The sequence below is a fragment of the Tachyglossus aculeatus genome, chromosome 2 (genome assembly GCF_015852505.1).
Source record: "Tachyglossus aculeatus isolate mTacAcu1 chromosome 2, mTacAcu1.pri, whole genome shotgun sequence".
NCBI classification, from domain to species: domain Eukaryota; kingdom Metazoa; phylum Chordata; class Mammalia; order Monotremata; family Tachyglossidae; genus Tachyglossus; species Tachyglossus aculeatus.
In genome coordinates, this window is record NC_052067.1 from 89,968,916 (window position 1) to 89,983,811 (window position 14,896).

Here is a 14,896-nt window from a genome sequence, read left to right on the forward strand (position 1 = left end):
ACAGCTTGGGGTGCTACAGATTAATTTAGGAACTCTTCCTGGAGGAGGTGGGATGTCAGAAGGGCTCTGAAGTTGGGAGAGCTTTGGTATGGCAGATTCAAAAGTTTACAGGGGGTGTTCTAGGCTGGGGTAACAGCTTTAGGGAGGGGTTGAAGATGGGGGAGTCGAAAGCAAGGTATGGTGAGAAGGTGAGCTTAAGAGGCATGGAGAGGACAAACTGCAATGAAGGGTCAGGGGTCACCCATCCTGGTCAGGGCCTGGTCCAGGAAACCCATTCTAGGCCTGCACAGATACAGTACCAACTTTGGTCCTTGGCCTGTGCTGAGGCCATCACCCAGAATTACTGTAAATTAGCTTTCGATCTCTCCCTGCAATGAAGAAGATGTGTTTTGGGGCAGATTTTACTTTTTCTAAAATAATAATAATAGTGGTATTTGTTAAGCGCTTAATTATGTGCAAAGTACCATACTAAGCACTGGGGTGGATACAAGCAAATCGTGTTGGACACAGTTCCAGTCAATCAATCAATCAATTGTATTTATTGAGCGCTTACTGTGTGCAGAGCACTGTACTAAGCGCTTGGGAAGTACAAATTGGCAACATATAGAGACAGTCCCTACCCAACAGTGGGCTCACAGTCTAGAAGGGGGCTCATGTGGGACTCACATTCTCAATCCCCATTTTACAAATGAGGTAACTGAGGCACAGAGAAGTAAAGTAACTCGCCCAAGGTCACACTGCAGGCAAATGGCAGAGGCAGGATTAGAACCCATGACCTTCTGATTCCCAGGCCCGTGCTCTATCCACTATGCCACGCTGCTTCTCTAAATGGAATAAGGAATGGAAAATGGAATAAGCATTCTACAGCTGGGATCTTTAGAAGAAGTGCATGTCCTTGGTTTCATTCCCTGCTAATACCTGGTCTACACACCTGCAGTTATCAATCAATCAATTATAATTATTGAGCACTTAGTGTGTGCAGAGCACTGGGCTAAGCACCTGGGAGAGTACAATATAACAGAGTTGGTTGAAACATTCCCTGTCCACAGTGATCTTACAGTCTAGAGGGGGAGACAGACAATAATAGAAATAAATAAATTACAGATAACAGTCCCCACCAAGATCTCCAACCATTGTCTCGGAGACATTTTTCCAGAAAACCCAGAGACCCACTATCTCAGAGACTTTTTTTCAGAGACCCAGAACCTCCCAGGAGAGGATTTAAAGAAAGATTGAAGAAATAACACAGTGTCTGAACTCTATTCTCTGGGTCTCCCATTATATCTAGCCAGATTCACACCAGAATGAATGGCCACCTTTCCTCTCAGTCAGTTATTATTATCATTAAATGCCATTGAGTCGCTTCTGATTCATAGCAACTCCATGGACTTTCACCAGAATGTCCTGTCCTCAGCTATAATCCACAAGCTCTTCAAGGTTCTCCAATGTTGTTGTTATGGTCCCTATCAATCTAGCTGCAGGTCTGCATCTTTCATGTTTTCCCTGGACTTTTCCTAGCAATAGTGTCTTCTCCAGAGAATTAATCCTCTTGATTATGTGTCCCAAATATGCTAATCTAAGTAGACTCATTTGGCCTTCCAAAGACCACTTTGCTTTATTTGCTGTAAAATCCATTTGTTTGTCTTTCGGGCAGTCCATGGTATTTGCAAAAGCTTTCTTTAACACTGTATTTCAAAAGAATCAATGTTCTTTCTATCCTGTTTTTTTCACTCTCCAGCTTTCAGATCCATATATTGTCACTGGAAATACCGTAGAGTTGACAATTGGTATTTTTGTGACAATAGTTACATCTGCAAATTTCATGACTTTTTCCAGGCTCTTCATAGCAAGTCTTCCTAACATTAATCTTTGGTGTATTTCACTATTTTTTGAATGAGGACTTAGACACTGATAGGATACTCGTACTTCCCAAGTGCTTAGTACAGTGTTCTGCACACAGTAAGCACTCAATAAAGATTGAATTAATGAATGAATGCTCGGATTACAAAACACACGTTATTAAAAAAAATGAAGGTGCACGCCCAGGGCCCATCTGCCTGCCATCCCATCCGCGTAGAATCTTTAATCAAATAACAATAAAATTTTATTTGTTTGTTAGTGAGGGCACAATCCTCTGCAAATGCTCGTTAGCTGAAAGGCTTATCGTATTTACTGTTAATAGACTCATCCTTCCATTGAGCTCTCTCAGAGACAGCAATTTCCATTTTACTGACCCACGGGCAGCACATTTTCCTCATATTCAGCCTTTATGTTAGGAGGAGATAAGAAATATCTTTCTCCTAGGAAGAATCTTAAAATACCAAAAGGTCTTTAGGGGCAAATACAATGTGCTGCCTGCTTTGCGTTTCAAATTCTTATCTACAACACTCTGGAGAAGCTGTTCTCATCTGAGCTAATGTTATCGCAACTACTTAATGCATTTGATACCTTATTTATTCTCTTTTAGATCCGCCCAAGTGTTATTTTAATTTTTTGCTTTGATGCCTTTCTGAGGAAGCCCAAGGCCCTGTGGTTGAATACCTCTAATCTCCTAGGAGATAATGCAAAATTCCTGTTTCCATTTCGAAGATTAGGGGGAAGAAAAGGTAACAGAAGTGTTTTTAGGTTTCTCACATCCTTGATCAAATAATGTGCCCTTGGAATGATAGAATTGATTAGATCTTTTCCCCCTCTTCCATCAACCAAAGCTGATTGCATGCAGCTAATTTCCATGGGTAAAGTACTTCCCAGTACTGAGAATATTAGCATTTGAAAGGTTTCAGTGATTATTTCTCAGATACGTTACTTTAGATATACAAATTAAAAACAAGTTTTTTTTCCCCTGGTTTTTGTTTTTTTTAAAAAATAGGTGGCTCTTATATGAGGGTAAAACCTATGACTATCTTGCTCTGTATTCATGGTAATGGATTTGAAAAAGTGGGGATATAGTGGCATATTTTCTAGGATTTGGTTTGGATACATCCATTGAGGAATATACTGCATAGAAGCTGTGTGTGCGTTGTTTGGCACGGTCCTGAATTGGCTCTCTGAGTCACACATGCATGCATAGGTGAAATTTGCCAACATTGCTAGCTGCTTTGAGAACAAAGACCAAACAGGATATCCGTAGAATGGGCATTCCAACATCTTTCCAGATGTGATCATAATAATAGTAATAATGGTACTGGTAAAGTGCTTACTCTGTGCTAAGCACCGTTCTAAATGCTAGGGTAGATATAAATTAATCAGGTTGGACACAGTTCCTGTCTCAGATTGGGCTCACACTCTTAATCCCCATTTTTTACACATAAGGTAACTGAGGCCCAGAGAAGTTAAGTGACTTGCCCAAAGTCACACAGCAGACAAGTGGTGGAGCCGGGATTAGAACCCATGACCTTCTGACTCCCAGGGCCACTCTGCATTCACTACACCATGCTGCTACTCAGAGCTGTGTGTGTTACCATCTACCAAGGATCAACAGAAAATCCTGTTTTTTATGAAGTCATCCCTTTTGAAAGATGTTTGGCTGGTAGAGAAGCAGCATCACTCAGTGGAAAGAGTGCAGGCTTGGGAGTCAGAGGTCATGGATTCTAATCCCACTCTGCCACTTATCAGCTGTGTGTCTTTGGGCAAGTCACTTCACTTCTCTGTGCCTCAGTTACCTCATCTGGAAAATGGGGATGAAGACTGTGAGCCCCAGGTGGACAACCTGATTACCTTGTATCTCCCCCAGCACTTAGAACAGAGTTTGGCTCATAGTAAGTGCTTAACAAATACCAAAATAATAATAATAATAATAATAATAATAATTATTATTATTATTATTATTATTATTTGAGCTTCTAGATTGCAACAATGATGACCCTGAGAAGTGAGTCCCATTTTCAAAACACGAGAGAAACAATAGGTAGAGTCTTATTCTTCACCTGCCCAGCAGGAAGTGAACATAGAAGGAGCATGGGAAGATTGGGAAAATACAAAGTAGGAGGCAAGGAAAATGTATATTGTCATAATGTTAGTGCCATCCAGGTGGGTGGGAGAGTTGTCTCAATGTATTCCTTGTATTTGGAGATCCTGCCCATCTACACCCACAGGCTGTTCTGGGGGTTCTGTCCCTGCCAGGAAAGGAGCAGTCTGAAGGCGTGGCAGGAGGACTGCAGGAATCTGTTGCTTTTGGACATGGTTCTGAAGAGAGGAAAAGAATGTTGTCATCTATATCTATCAATAATATTTTTTGAGCACATATTGGGTGCGGAGCACTATGCTGAGTGCTTAGGAAAGTACACTACAAATGGATGATACAGTCTCTGCCTCCCAATAATGTACTTTCTAATGGAAGAGGCAAGCAGAGTAAACACACAGTCTGGCCTCTACCATCCTCTCTTCCCGACACCCCCAGTTTAAAAATCTAGTCTGTGTTTAAGGGGTGCCAAACCTGCAATTTTGGCTTTGAAGAGCCCCGTGGAAATGACATATTTGTAAATTACATAGCTGTAATTTATTTATTTGTATTAATGTCTGTTTCCTCCTCTAGACTGTGAGGCAGGAAAAGTGTCCGTTTATTGTTATATTGTACTCTCCCAAATGCTCCGCCACTTGTCTGCTGTGTGACCTTAGGCAATCACTTCACTTCTCTGTGCCTCATTTAACTTATCCGTGAAATGGGGATTGAGACTGCGAGCCCCACGTGGGACAGGGACTGTGTCCAACCTAGTTTGCTTGTATCCACCCCAGAACTTAGTACAGTGCCTGGCACATAGTGGCTCAGTGGAAAGAGAGAGGGCTTAGGAGTCAGAGGTCACGGGTTCTAATGCCAGCTCTGCCGCTGTGTGACTTTGGACAAGTCACTTAACTTATCCGTGCCTCAGTTACCTCATCTGGAAAATGGGGATTAAGACTGTAAACCCAATGTGGGACAACCTGATTGATTACCTTGCATGTCCAGCAGCGCTTAGAACAATGCTTGGCACATAGTAAAGGCTTAACAATTACCAAAATTATTATTAACAAATATGATAATATTAATAGTACAGTGCTTTGCACACAGTAAGTGCACAGTAATTGCTATTGAGTGAATGAATGAATGAATGAAAGTCCATGAATTGTTCCCTTAGGCCAGGGATCAGGAACTTCTGGCTTGTGAGCCAAGTGTGACTCTTGGAATCAAGCGTGATTCTAGGGCATGCTATAGGGTGATGCTATTAGCTTTGTCTCCACAGCCCAAAGCCATACAGGAAGCTGGGCAGGAACAAGCTTGGCTGCCCCCCTCCCCACCAAGCGCTGGAAAGGGGGCAAAGAGGAGGCAAAGATTGTGGCTCTCTGTCTCACCAGTTGGCAGGGTGAGCTCAAGATGTTCTTTGCCCACCCATTCCTCACACACATTTCCCACCTTCCTGCAGCCAGTGACATCAGCCCTGAGGCCCATCAGCTGAGCCGGGCAGGGGAGGAGACTGCTCACCCCCACCCCACCACAGTGGCCAAAAGAGGCCCTATAACAGGTGCTGATCACTCACCATGTGTCTCCAGCACTCCAGCTCTAGGAGCAGCTGAGGTAAACAGTGGTAGTGGCAGAGGAGAAAGAAGAAACCATCTAGAGGTAAGTTCAGTTTTCACTTCTCCCTCTTTCACTCTCTCTCCTTCTCTTCCTTTCCTTTTTTTTTTTATAGTATTTGTCAAACACTTACTATGTGCCAGGGACTGTTCTAAGCCCTGGGGTAGATATGAGTTAATCAGGTTGGACACAGTCCCTGTCCCACATGAGGTTCAAAGTCTTAATCCCTATTTTACAGACTAGGTGATTGAGGACCAGAGAAGTTATGTGACTTTCCTGAGACACACGGCAGACATGTGGCAGAGTCAGGATTAGACCGGAGGTTCTTCTGACTCTCAGGCCTGTGCTGTAACCGCTAAGCTAAGCTGCTGTGTGTGGAGGACAAGAAGGATGTGTGGAGGGGACAGGCACCAGACAGGTTCCATATTGGGTTCTAGTGCATCCCCTTCTACTGGGCATGGGTAGATTTATTAGGTTGTCCAGACACATTAGGAATCCAAACACCTCTTATGTGAATTGCACCCCTGCCTTAGCTCTGCTTGGAAAAGTTGAATACAGTGGAATTGGTAGCCTGAATGCCTGTCCACAGGAGAGTTCCTTTGTTTTCCAACAAACACCAGTCTTAGAAACCCCCGCCCCGCTTCTCCTGCTGTTGCTGATGCCAGCAGAGGGTTTCTGCAGAATCAGTCCTGAGGACCAGGCAGGGGCAGAGACTATAATGCCTCCCTCTGCCAACCTCCTTCCCAACCAGGAGAGCAGCTTTGTGGATCCAGAGGGGAAGGAGAACATACTTTCCAAGCTCTTAGTACAGTGCTCTGCAGACAGTAAGTGCTCAATAAATACGATAGAATGAATGTGCATAAACGCTCTGGACATGCTACTCCCCTCTTCAAAAATCCCCAGTGGCTGCCTGTCAACCTACGAATCAAGCAAAAACTCCTCACTCTCAGCTTCAAGGCTGTCCATCACCTTGCTCCCTCCTATCTCACCTCACTTCTCTCCTTCTACAGCTCAGCCTGCACATTCCACTCCTCTGCCACTAACCTCCTCATTGTACCTCGTTCTCACCTGTCCTGCCGTTGACCCCTGGCCCACGTCCTTCCCGTGGCCTGGAATGCCCTCCCTCCGCACATCCGCCAAACTAGCTCTTCCTCCCTTCAAAGCCCTACTGAGAGCTCTCCTCCTCCAGGAGGCCTTCCCAGACTGAGCCCCCTTTTTCCTCTCCTCCTCCCCATCCCCCCCGCCCTGCCTCCTTCCCCTCCCCACAGCACCTGTATATATATAGTTGTACAGATTTATTACTCTATTTTACTTGTACATATATTCTATTTATTTTGTTAATGATGTGCATATAGCTTTAATTCTATTTGTTCTGACTATTTTGACACCTGTCTACATGTTTTGTTTTGTTGTCTGTCTCTCCTTTCTAGACTGTGAGCCCGTTGTTGGGTAGGGACCGTCTCTATATGTTGCTGACTTATACTTCCCAAGTGCTTAGTACAGTGCTCTGCATACAGTAAGTGCTCAATAAATATGATTTAATGAATGAATGTATAAGCAGCAGAGGGAAAGCAGTGTCCTCAGGGGTCAGTTTACCTTTCCTTTCCAGAAAACTTTCCCATTGTGGATAAGGTAGGGATTCCCTCATCATAACGGCCTGAGATTGGACTGTGTGGCTTCTCTGGGCTCCCAGGTTCATGGCTTCTGGAGGATCAGCTCCTGCTTGCCCTGCCCTACCCTGCCTGGCAGAGGTCCCAGAGTGAGCTTGCAGTTGCTACTGCCCTCCTTTCCCCTGCCCTCCTCCCTTTCTATCATCATTCATTCATTCAGTCGCATTTGAGCGCTTACTGTGTGCAGAGCACTGCACTGTTTGAGAAGTACAAGTTGACAACATATAGAGACGGTCCCTACCCAACCACGGGCTCACAGTCTAGAAGGGGGAGACAGACAACAAAACAAAACATCATCCTCCCTTCCCCTCTGCAATCAATAAATCAATGACATTTACTGAGCACTTACTGTTGGCAGAGCACTGTACTAAGTGCTTGGAGGAGTACAGTGCAACAGATTTTCTCATGCATTTCAATTTTTTGCATGAATTGTCTCCCCACCTTCAAAGCCTTATTGAAGGCACATCTCCTCCAAGAGGCCTTCCCTAACTAAGCCCCCATTTCCTCTTCTCCTAGTCCTTTGTGTGTCACCCTGACACTTCCTTTATTCATCCCCCTTCCCAGCCCCAGAGCACTTATGTATATATCTGCATAGCCATGGGTCTGTCTTCCCCTACTATGTTCACTGTGAACTCAGTGTGGGTAGGGAAAGTGTCTACCAACTCTGTTGTATTGTACTCCCCCAAACAGTATGGTGCTCTGCACATAGTAAGTGCTCAATAAATGTGACTGATTGATAAATAATATTTTTCTCACGTCAACCAAACACCAGATGGCTGAATGGATTCAATCTTTGGCCACATAACAGAATATCCCTGAGACCTCAACCATAACAGAAGCCACTGCTGCCTTAGCGTTTTCAGAATCCACCTTTGACTGTGCTATCCAGAAGCAATGTGGCCTAATGGATAGAGCAGCAGCCTGGGAGTCAAAAGAACCTGGGTTCTAATTCCAGCTCCACCGTTTGTCTGCTGTGTGACCTTGGGCAAGTCGCTTCACTTCTCTGTGTGTCAGTTACCTCATCTGTAAAATGGGAATTAAGAGTATGAGCCCCAAGTGGGACAGTGACCGTGTCCAACCTGATTTGCTTCTGTCTACCCCAGCGCTTAATACAGTGCCTAGCACATAATAAATGCTTAACAAATACCACAATTACTAGTAGTAGTAGTATAATATCCTAGTAGTATAATATCTGCTTGGAACTGGAATCAATCAGGCAATGGAAATGACTGATGGAACTGGAATGTTTACCGGGTAACTAGGACTAGGTGTCTGGGATGGAACGATACAGTCGAGTTGATAGAAGTGCTCCCTGCCCACAAGGAGCTCATAGTTTAGACAGTCTGCATGACCTAGTGGAAGGAGCCTAGGTTAGGGAGTCAATGCCCAAAGTCACTCTTGTCTGCTGGGTGACCTTAGGCAAGTCACTTCTCTGCTTCAGTTGCCTCATCTTGTAAAGTGGAGGTTGAGACTGTGAGCCCCACATGGGACGATTATGACTCCTGTCTACATGTTTTGTTGTCTGTCTCCCCCTTTTAGACCGTGAGCCCGTTGTCGGGTAGGGACCGTCTCTATATGTTGCCGACTTGTACTTCCCAACTGCTTAGCCCGGTGCTCTGCACACAGTAAGTGCTCAATAAATACGATTGAATGAATGACAGCCTGTGTCCAACCTGATTTGCTTGTATCCACCATAGTGCTTGGCTCATAGCTCTTAGTATTTATTACTCTATTTATTTTATTTGTACATATTTATTCTATTTATTTTATTTTGTTAATATGTTTTGTTTTGTTCTCTGTCTCCCCCTTCTAGACTGTGAGCCCACTGTTGGGTAGGGACCGTCTCTGTTGCCAACTTGTACTTCCCAAGCACTTAGTACAGTGCTCTGCACACAGTAAGCGCTCAATAAATATGATTGAATGAATGAATGAATATCCAGAGTAGCTAGGTAAAGATTTCAGCATGAAGACATCTCCATGCCGTCCAGGAATGTAAGGCCTTTGAAATGTTCCATTTATGATGGAGATTGGATTGGGCGGAGAATAATCGTGACTGCAAAAGGAGGTAAGATTCTACTTAGTCTAGAAAGACTTCATGGAAGAGGAGAAATGTATGCTCTACTTTAAATGAAGGAAGTGGAAACCTGACATAGATTCTGAGGAAAGAGAGGAAGGATTATGGTTGAGGAAGGGAGGGCAATGGGAGAAGGTTGTAAGGTTTGTCTAGCTGATGGGAAATGCAGAAGACAGAGTAAGACCTCCTAACAGAGAGCCTAGGAGGCAGAGATCAAGGCCGTCATCATAAGGGTCACTGGGAGGCACCATGGAGATGTGAGAGTGGGGAACAAATGTGATCCAAAGTGGGAAGGCTTATAAGGAACAGATGCATGGCTTAGTGGAAGAGCACAGGCTTGGGAATCAGAGGTCATGGGTTCTAATCCCGGCTCTGCCACTTGTCTGCTGTGTAACCTTATGCAAGTCACTTCACTTCTCTGGGCCTCAGTTACCACATCTGTAAAATGAGGATTAAGATTGTGAGCCCCACTTGGGACAGCATGCTTATCTTCTATCTACCCCAGTGCTTAGAACAGTGCTTGGCACATAGTAAGCGCTTAACAAATAGCATCATTATTATTATTATTATTATTATGATAATAATTTAGCAAAGACATGGCCAGTACCTGGCTGTAGGTTGGGGAATTGGAATGGGTTGGGGAATTGGGTACTTGTGGCTAGGGTGTTTTAAGAAGATAATCTAGGGGTAGAAAAATCTGTTTGGATCCCAATTTTTCCTTTGAGAAGCCAAATCAATCAGTCATTTTTATTTACGGAGTACCTACTGTGTGCACAGCACTGTATTAAGCACTTGGGAGAGAACAATATAACAGATACATTCCCTGCCCACAAAGAGCTTACCAGTCTAGAGCAGGAGACAGATACTAATAAATAAATAAATTACAGATAGGCACATAGGTGCTGTGGGGCTGGAACTGGGGATGAATAAAGGGAGCGAGAAGCAAACAATGCTCTTAAACCCATTTACCACTTACTCAGGTTGCTAGCCCAAGCCACTACACTTTCAGCTCTTTCAGGGCAGGAATCATATCTACCATTGCTTAGTGCAGTGCTCTTGGTCACGGTAAGTGCTCGATAAATATCACTGATTGATTAACTAAAAGCCCGCCATTATCAGATCCACCAGACTGACAGGTATCAGCTGCTTTTTTCCACCTCCTGATCCTAACTCAGTCTGTTGCACCACTGGATAGCCTCAGGGCCGCCCTACAGCCCGGACAGTCCAGGAGTGGAGGAAGGTAGATGGGAAGAATTGCAGCAGTCACAGATATATCCAAGCAAACAATCCCACCCCAACTCTTTCTGCTGCATCACCAAACATTATTCAACCCTTTCATGATGAATGAAGATGACAAGTTCTGCTGACTGACAAGGGTAATGAGGTGAGCTGACTGTGAACTTTTTTTATGGGTCTTGCCCCATTTGGACATGGTCTGGTCTGTTGCATGTAAGAAACAGTATGGCTTAATGGAAAGAGCACTGGCCTGCAAGTCAGACCTGGGTTCTAGTTCTGCTTCTGTCACTTGCCTGCTGCGTGACTTCAGGTAAATCACTTAACTTCTCTGGGCCTCAGTTTGCTGATCTGTAAAATGTTGATTAAATATTGTTCTTCTACTTAGACAGAGGGCCTCCTGAAGGTCATGGACCATGTCTGACCTAATTTTCTTGTTGAGAGCCCTGTGCTTAGTATAGTGCTCTACAAAGGATTTATAGCAAGTACTTAATAGATACCATAATGATTATAATTAGCTGACAAAAGGCTAAATGGCAATTAGGCATATTCAGCTCAAATTCACCACTCGGAACTATGCATCTGAGGCCTGACCACACTGGGAAAAAGACAGAAGTGTGAATTAGGCAACTATGTGGAGTTACTGGTTTTAACTTCACAAAAATTCCTGTTCACTTATACTTCAATAGAAGGAATCAAAACTCTTTAAATGCTAAATTTAGAGCTTTCACTTCAATGCAAGATTCTGTTAATGTTATTTCCACGGAAACCTTTAAATAGACACAAATGTGCATGCGAACAATAACATTTTTGAAATCCCAAATGCATTTAGCTTCATAGATTCATTTCCCCAGAATAATCACTGCTGACTTCATTTCTCCCTGCCTGTTTCTTCACAAGTAACTAAGGGGCTTAAACTCAGCAAAACAAAGAAAAGATCAAAATCTTATTTTTCAAGTTACCTAACCTAATTAGAGAAATATTTTAACAGCTGGCAGCTGTGGTAATTACTTTCTATTATTAACATGGAATCTGTGGAAATATAATTACTCTGATCTACGAACTGGGTAATTAAGGTAGAAACACCTACATTTTCTTAAAGCTCATTACCTTATTTCCTTTGAAAATTGTTGGATAACAAGAGCATTATAAAATTTTAAGCAGAAAATGACACTGAGTAATTGAAATCTTTGTCCAGGGACATTAAAGGTCAAAACAGCTTTCATCTGCCAACCATCTTGACATTTGTTTGTTAATTTGTATTCATCAGCCTATACATACTTCCCTGCAGAGGGCATAGATATTTGTATGAAATTGAGTGACCCTATTGGATTTCAGAAGTGGAAAGAAAGAGAATAATAATAATGGTATTTATTAAGTGCTTACTATGTGTCAAGCACTGTTCTAAGCAAACAGCAGGGTAGAGTGGCTAGAGCACCGGCTTTGGCGTCAAGGTCAAGGGTTCTAATCCCTGCTCTGCCACTTGTCTGCTGTGTGACCTGGGCAAACCACTTCTCCTCTCTGTGCCTGTTACCTCATCTGTAAAATAGGGATTGAGACTGTGAGCCCCACATGGGACAGAGACTGTGCCTGGTACATAGTAAGCACTTAGCAAATACTGTTACTATTATTATTACTATTAAGAAAGGAGCCTTCTTCTTTTGATTCCTATTCTGCAAATGGATCACTTTGACTTTTGGGCACTTGGAATTCACCCCAATCTCATCTGCATGCCATATCCATAATTGTTTTTTTGTATATTAATGTCTTTCTCCCCCTCTAAGCTGTAAATTCATTGTGGGCAGAGAACATGTCTACCAACTCTATTATGTAGTACTCTCCCAAGTAAGTAGTACATTGCTCTGCACACACTAAATGTTCAAAAAATACCACTGATTGATTGATTGCTGACCCATGATGATGATGATTATGGTGGTATCTATGCACTTAATATGTGCCAGGCACTTGTCAGCTGTGTGACTTTGGGCAAGTCACTTCACTTCTCTGTGCCTCAGTTACCTCATCTGGAAAATGGGGATTAAGACGTGAGCCCCATGTGGGATGACCTAATTACCTTGTATCCCCTCCCAGCACTTAGAACATTTCTTTGCACATAGTAAGTGCTTAAGAAATGCCATTATTATTGTTATTATATTAAGTGCTTCTGTTACCTCTATTACTTGGGAGGAGGGGAAAAGGGGCAATGACTGTGGGATTGTCTGTGTATTATGACAAATGAATGAAAATATGGTGTCGGCATAACCTAGAGGGGAAAGTCTAGGTTTAGGAGTTATATGGAAGGGAGAGGGCAAAGAGGAAAGGAGTGCTTAGTCAGGGAAGGGCTCTTGGTGTGCCTTAAATAAGGCTCTAAAGGGGGAGAGAGCAATTTTATCTTGTGAATTTGCCTTTGAATTGAATGTTAACAATATGGATAATATTTACTATGTGTTGAGCACTTTAATCAGGTCCCACATGGAGTTCACAGTTTAAGTACGAGGGAAAGCAGGCACTCAATTCCCATTTTGAAGCTGAGGGAACAGAGGCACAGAAAAGTTAAATGACTTGCCTAGGATCACATAGTAGGTATGAGGAAGAACTGGGATTAGAACCATTGTCTTCAGATTCCCAGGCCTGTGTTCTTTTCACTGGGCCATGCTGCTTCTTAGAGTTGACTTAGTGTTTCATTTTATCACTCCTTTGTGTCTGTTGCCAGTCCCCTCTGCCTGCTCATATTCTCAGATTGTGAGCCCTTTGAGAGCCAGTGTGTTTGTTTAACTCCCACTTTTATATTATTTCATAGTACCTAGCATAGTGCTCTGTACACAGTAATAACTTAATAATAAATACGATTACTCTTACTACCACTATGTAAACTCCACCCACAAAAGTTTTCATCAGCAATGCAGAGCTACTATGAAATGAAAGCTATACAGTTGGACAAAGAAGTAACCAACTGAATCAAGATGGGCAGCATGAACTTTTTCAGATTGGCAGAGGGATTTTAAGCTTTGGACCAAAAGAAAGGTGTAGAGAGCAGCATGGTTCTAATCCCAGCTCTGCCAATTGATGATGATGATGATGATGATGGCATTTGTTAAGCGCTTACTGGCTACCAGAGAAACAGTGTGGTTCAGTGGAAAGAGCACAGGCTTTAGAGTCAGAGGTCATGGGTTCAAACCCAAGCTCTGCCAATTGTCAGCTGTGTGACTTTGGGCAAGTCACTCAACTTCTCTGTGTCTGTTACCTCATCTGTAAAATGGGGATTAAGACTGTGAGCCCCCTGTGGGACAACCTGATCACCTTGTAACCTCCCCAGTGCTTAGAACAGTGCTTTGCACATAGCAAGCACTTGAATGCCATTATTATTATTATTTGCCAAGTACTATTCTAAGTGCTAGAGTAAATACCAGGAATCAGGTTGTCCCACATGGGGTTCACAGTCTTAATCCCCATTTTACAGATGAGGGAACTGAGGCACAGAGAAGTTAAGTGACTTGCCCAAGGTCACACAACAGAAAAGTGGGGAATCTGGGATTAGAACACACGACCTCTGACTTCCAAGCCTGTGCTCTCTCCACTAAGCCATGCTGCTTCTCAATAGGAAATCAATAGGATAGAAATTGATAAGATAGGAAATCAATAAAGTAAGATAGGAAGGGGTAAGGTGACTGAGTACTTAACAATTTACAATTTACAAGTGTTAAACTTACAAGTGAATCTCTGCAGAAATTAGGGCTTTTAAACAGCAATATTAAAGTTTAGCATTTTTCTTTGGGCAAGTCACTTAACTTCTCTGTGCCTCAGTTTCCTCATCTATAAAATGGGGATTCAATACCTGTTAATAATAATAATAATAATTTTGGTGTTAAGCACTTACTATGTGCAAGGCACTGTTCTAAGCACTGGGGAGGATACAAGGTGATCAGGTCGTCCCACGTGAGGCTCACAATCTTAATCCCCATTGTACAGATGAGGTAATTGAGGCACAGAGAAGTTAAGTGACTTGCCCAGTCACATAGCTGATGAGCGGCAGAGTCAGGATTTGAACCCATGACCTCTGACTCCCAAGCCTGTGCTCTTTCCACTGAGCCACGCTGCTTCTTCGCTGCTCTCCCTCCTACTTAGACTGTGAGCCCCTTGTGGGACAGAGACAGTGTCCTACCTGATTAACGTGTATCTATTCCAGTTCTTAAAGGATAGTGTTTGACACATAGTAAGTGCTTAATAAATGTGATAGTAATAATAATCATCTATCGATTCAATAAGGCCATGAGTCCCGGCCCTATCACAGATACTGTGGCAGAATAGGTGTGTTCAAAGCAAATATTTTGATAAGTGGTTCTTTTGGCAAATAAAGTCTTTCCACTG

At 43.1% G+C, this 14,896-nt stretch overlaps 1 protein-coding gene across 1 annotated transcript in view; it reads right to left on the bottom strand.

The window, feature by feature from the left end:
- Window positions 1–11,223: 11,223 nt before the first annotated feature.
- Window positions 11,224–14,896, bottom strand: part of C2H6orf58 (chromosome 2 C6orf58 homolog) — a 30,553-nt gene continuing 26,880 nt past the window's right edge. Inside the window, exon 10 of the mRNA XM_038762511.1 lies at window positions 11,224–11,298. Coding sequence (XP_038618439.1) covers window positions 11,224–11,298 — 75 coding nt within the window. The remainder of the gene's footprint in view (window positions 11,299–14,896) is intronic.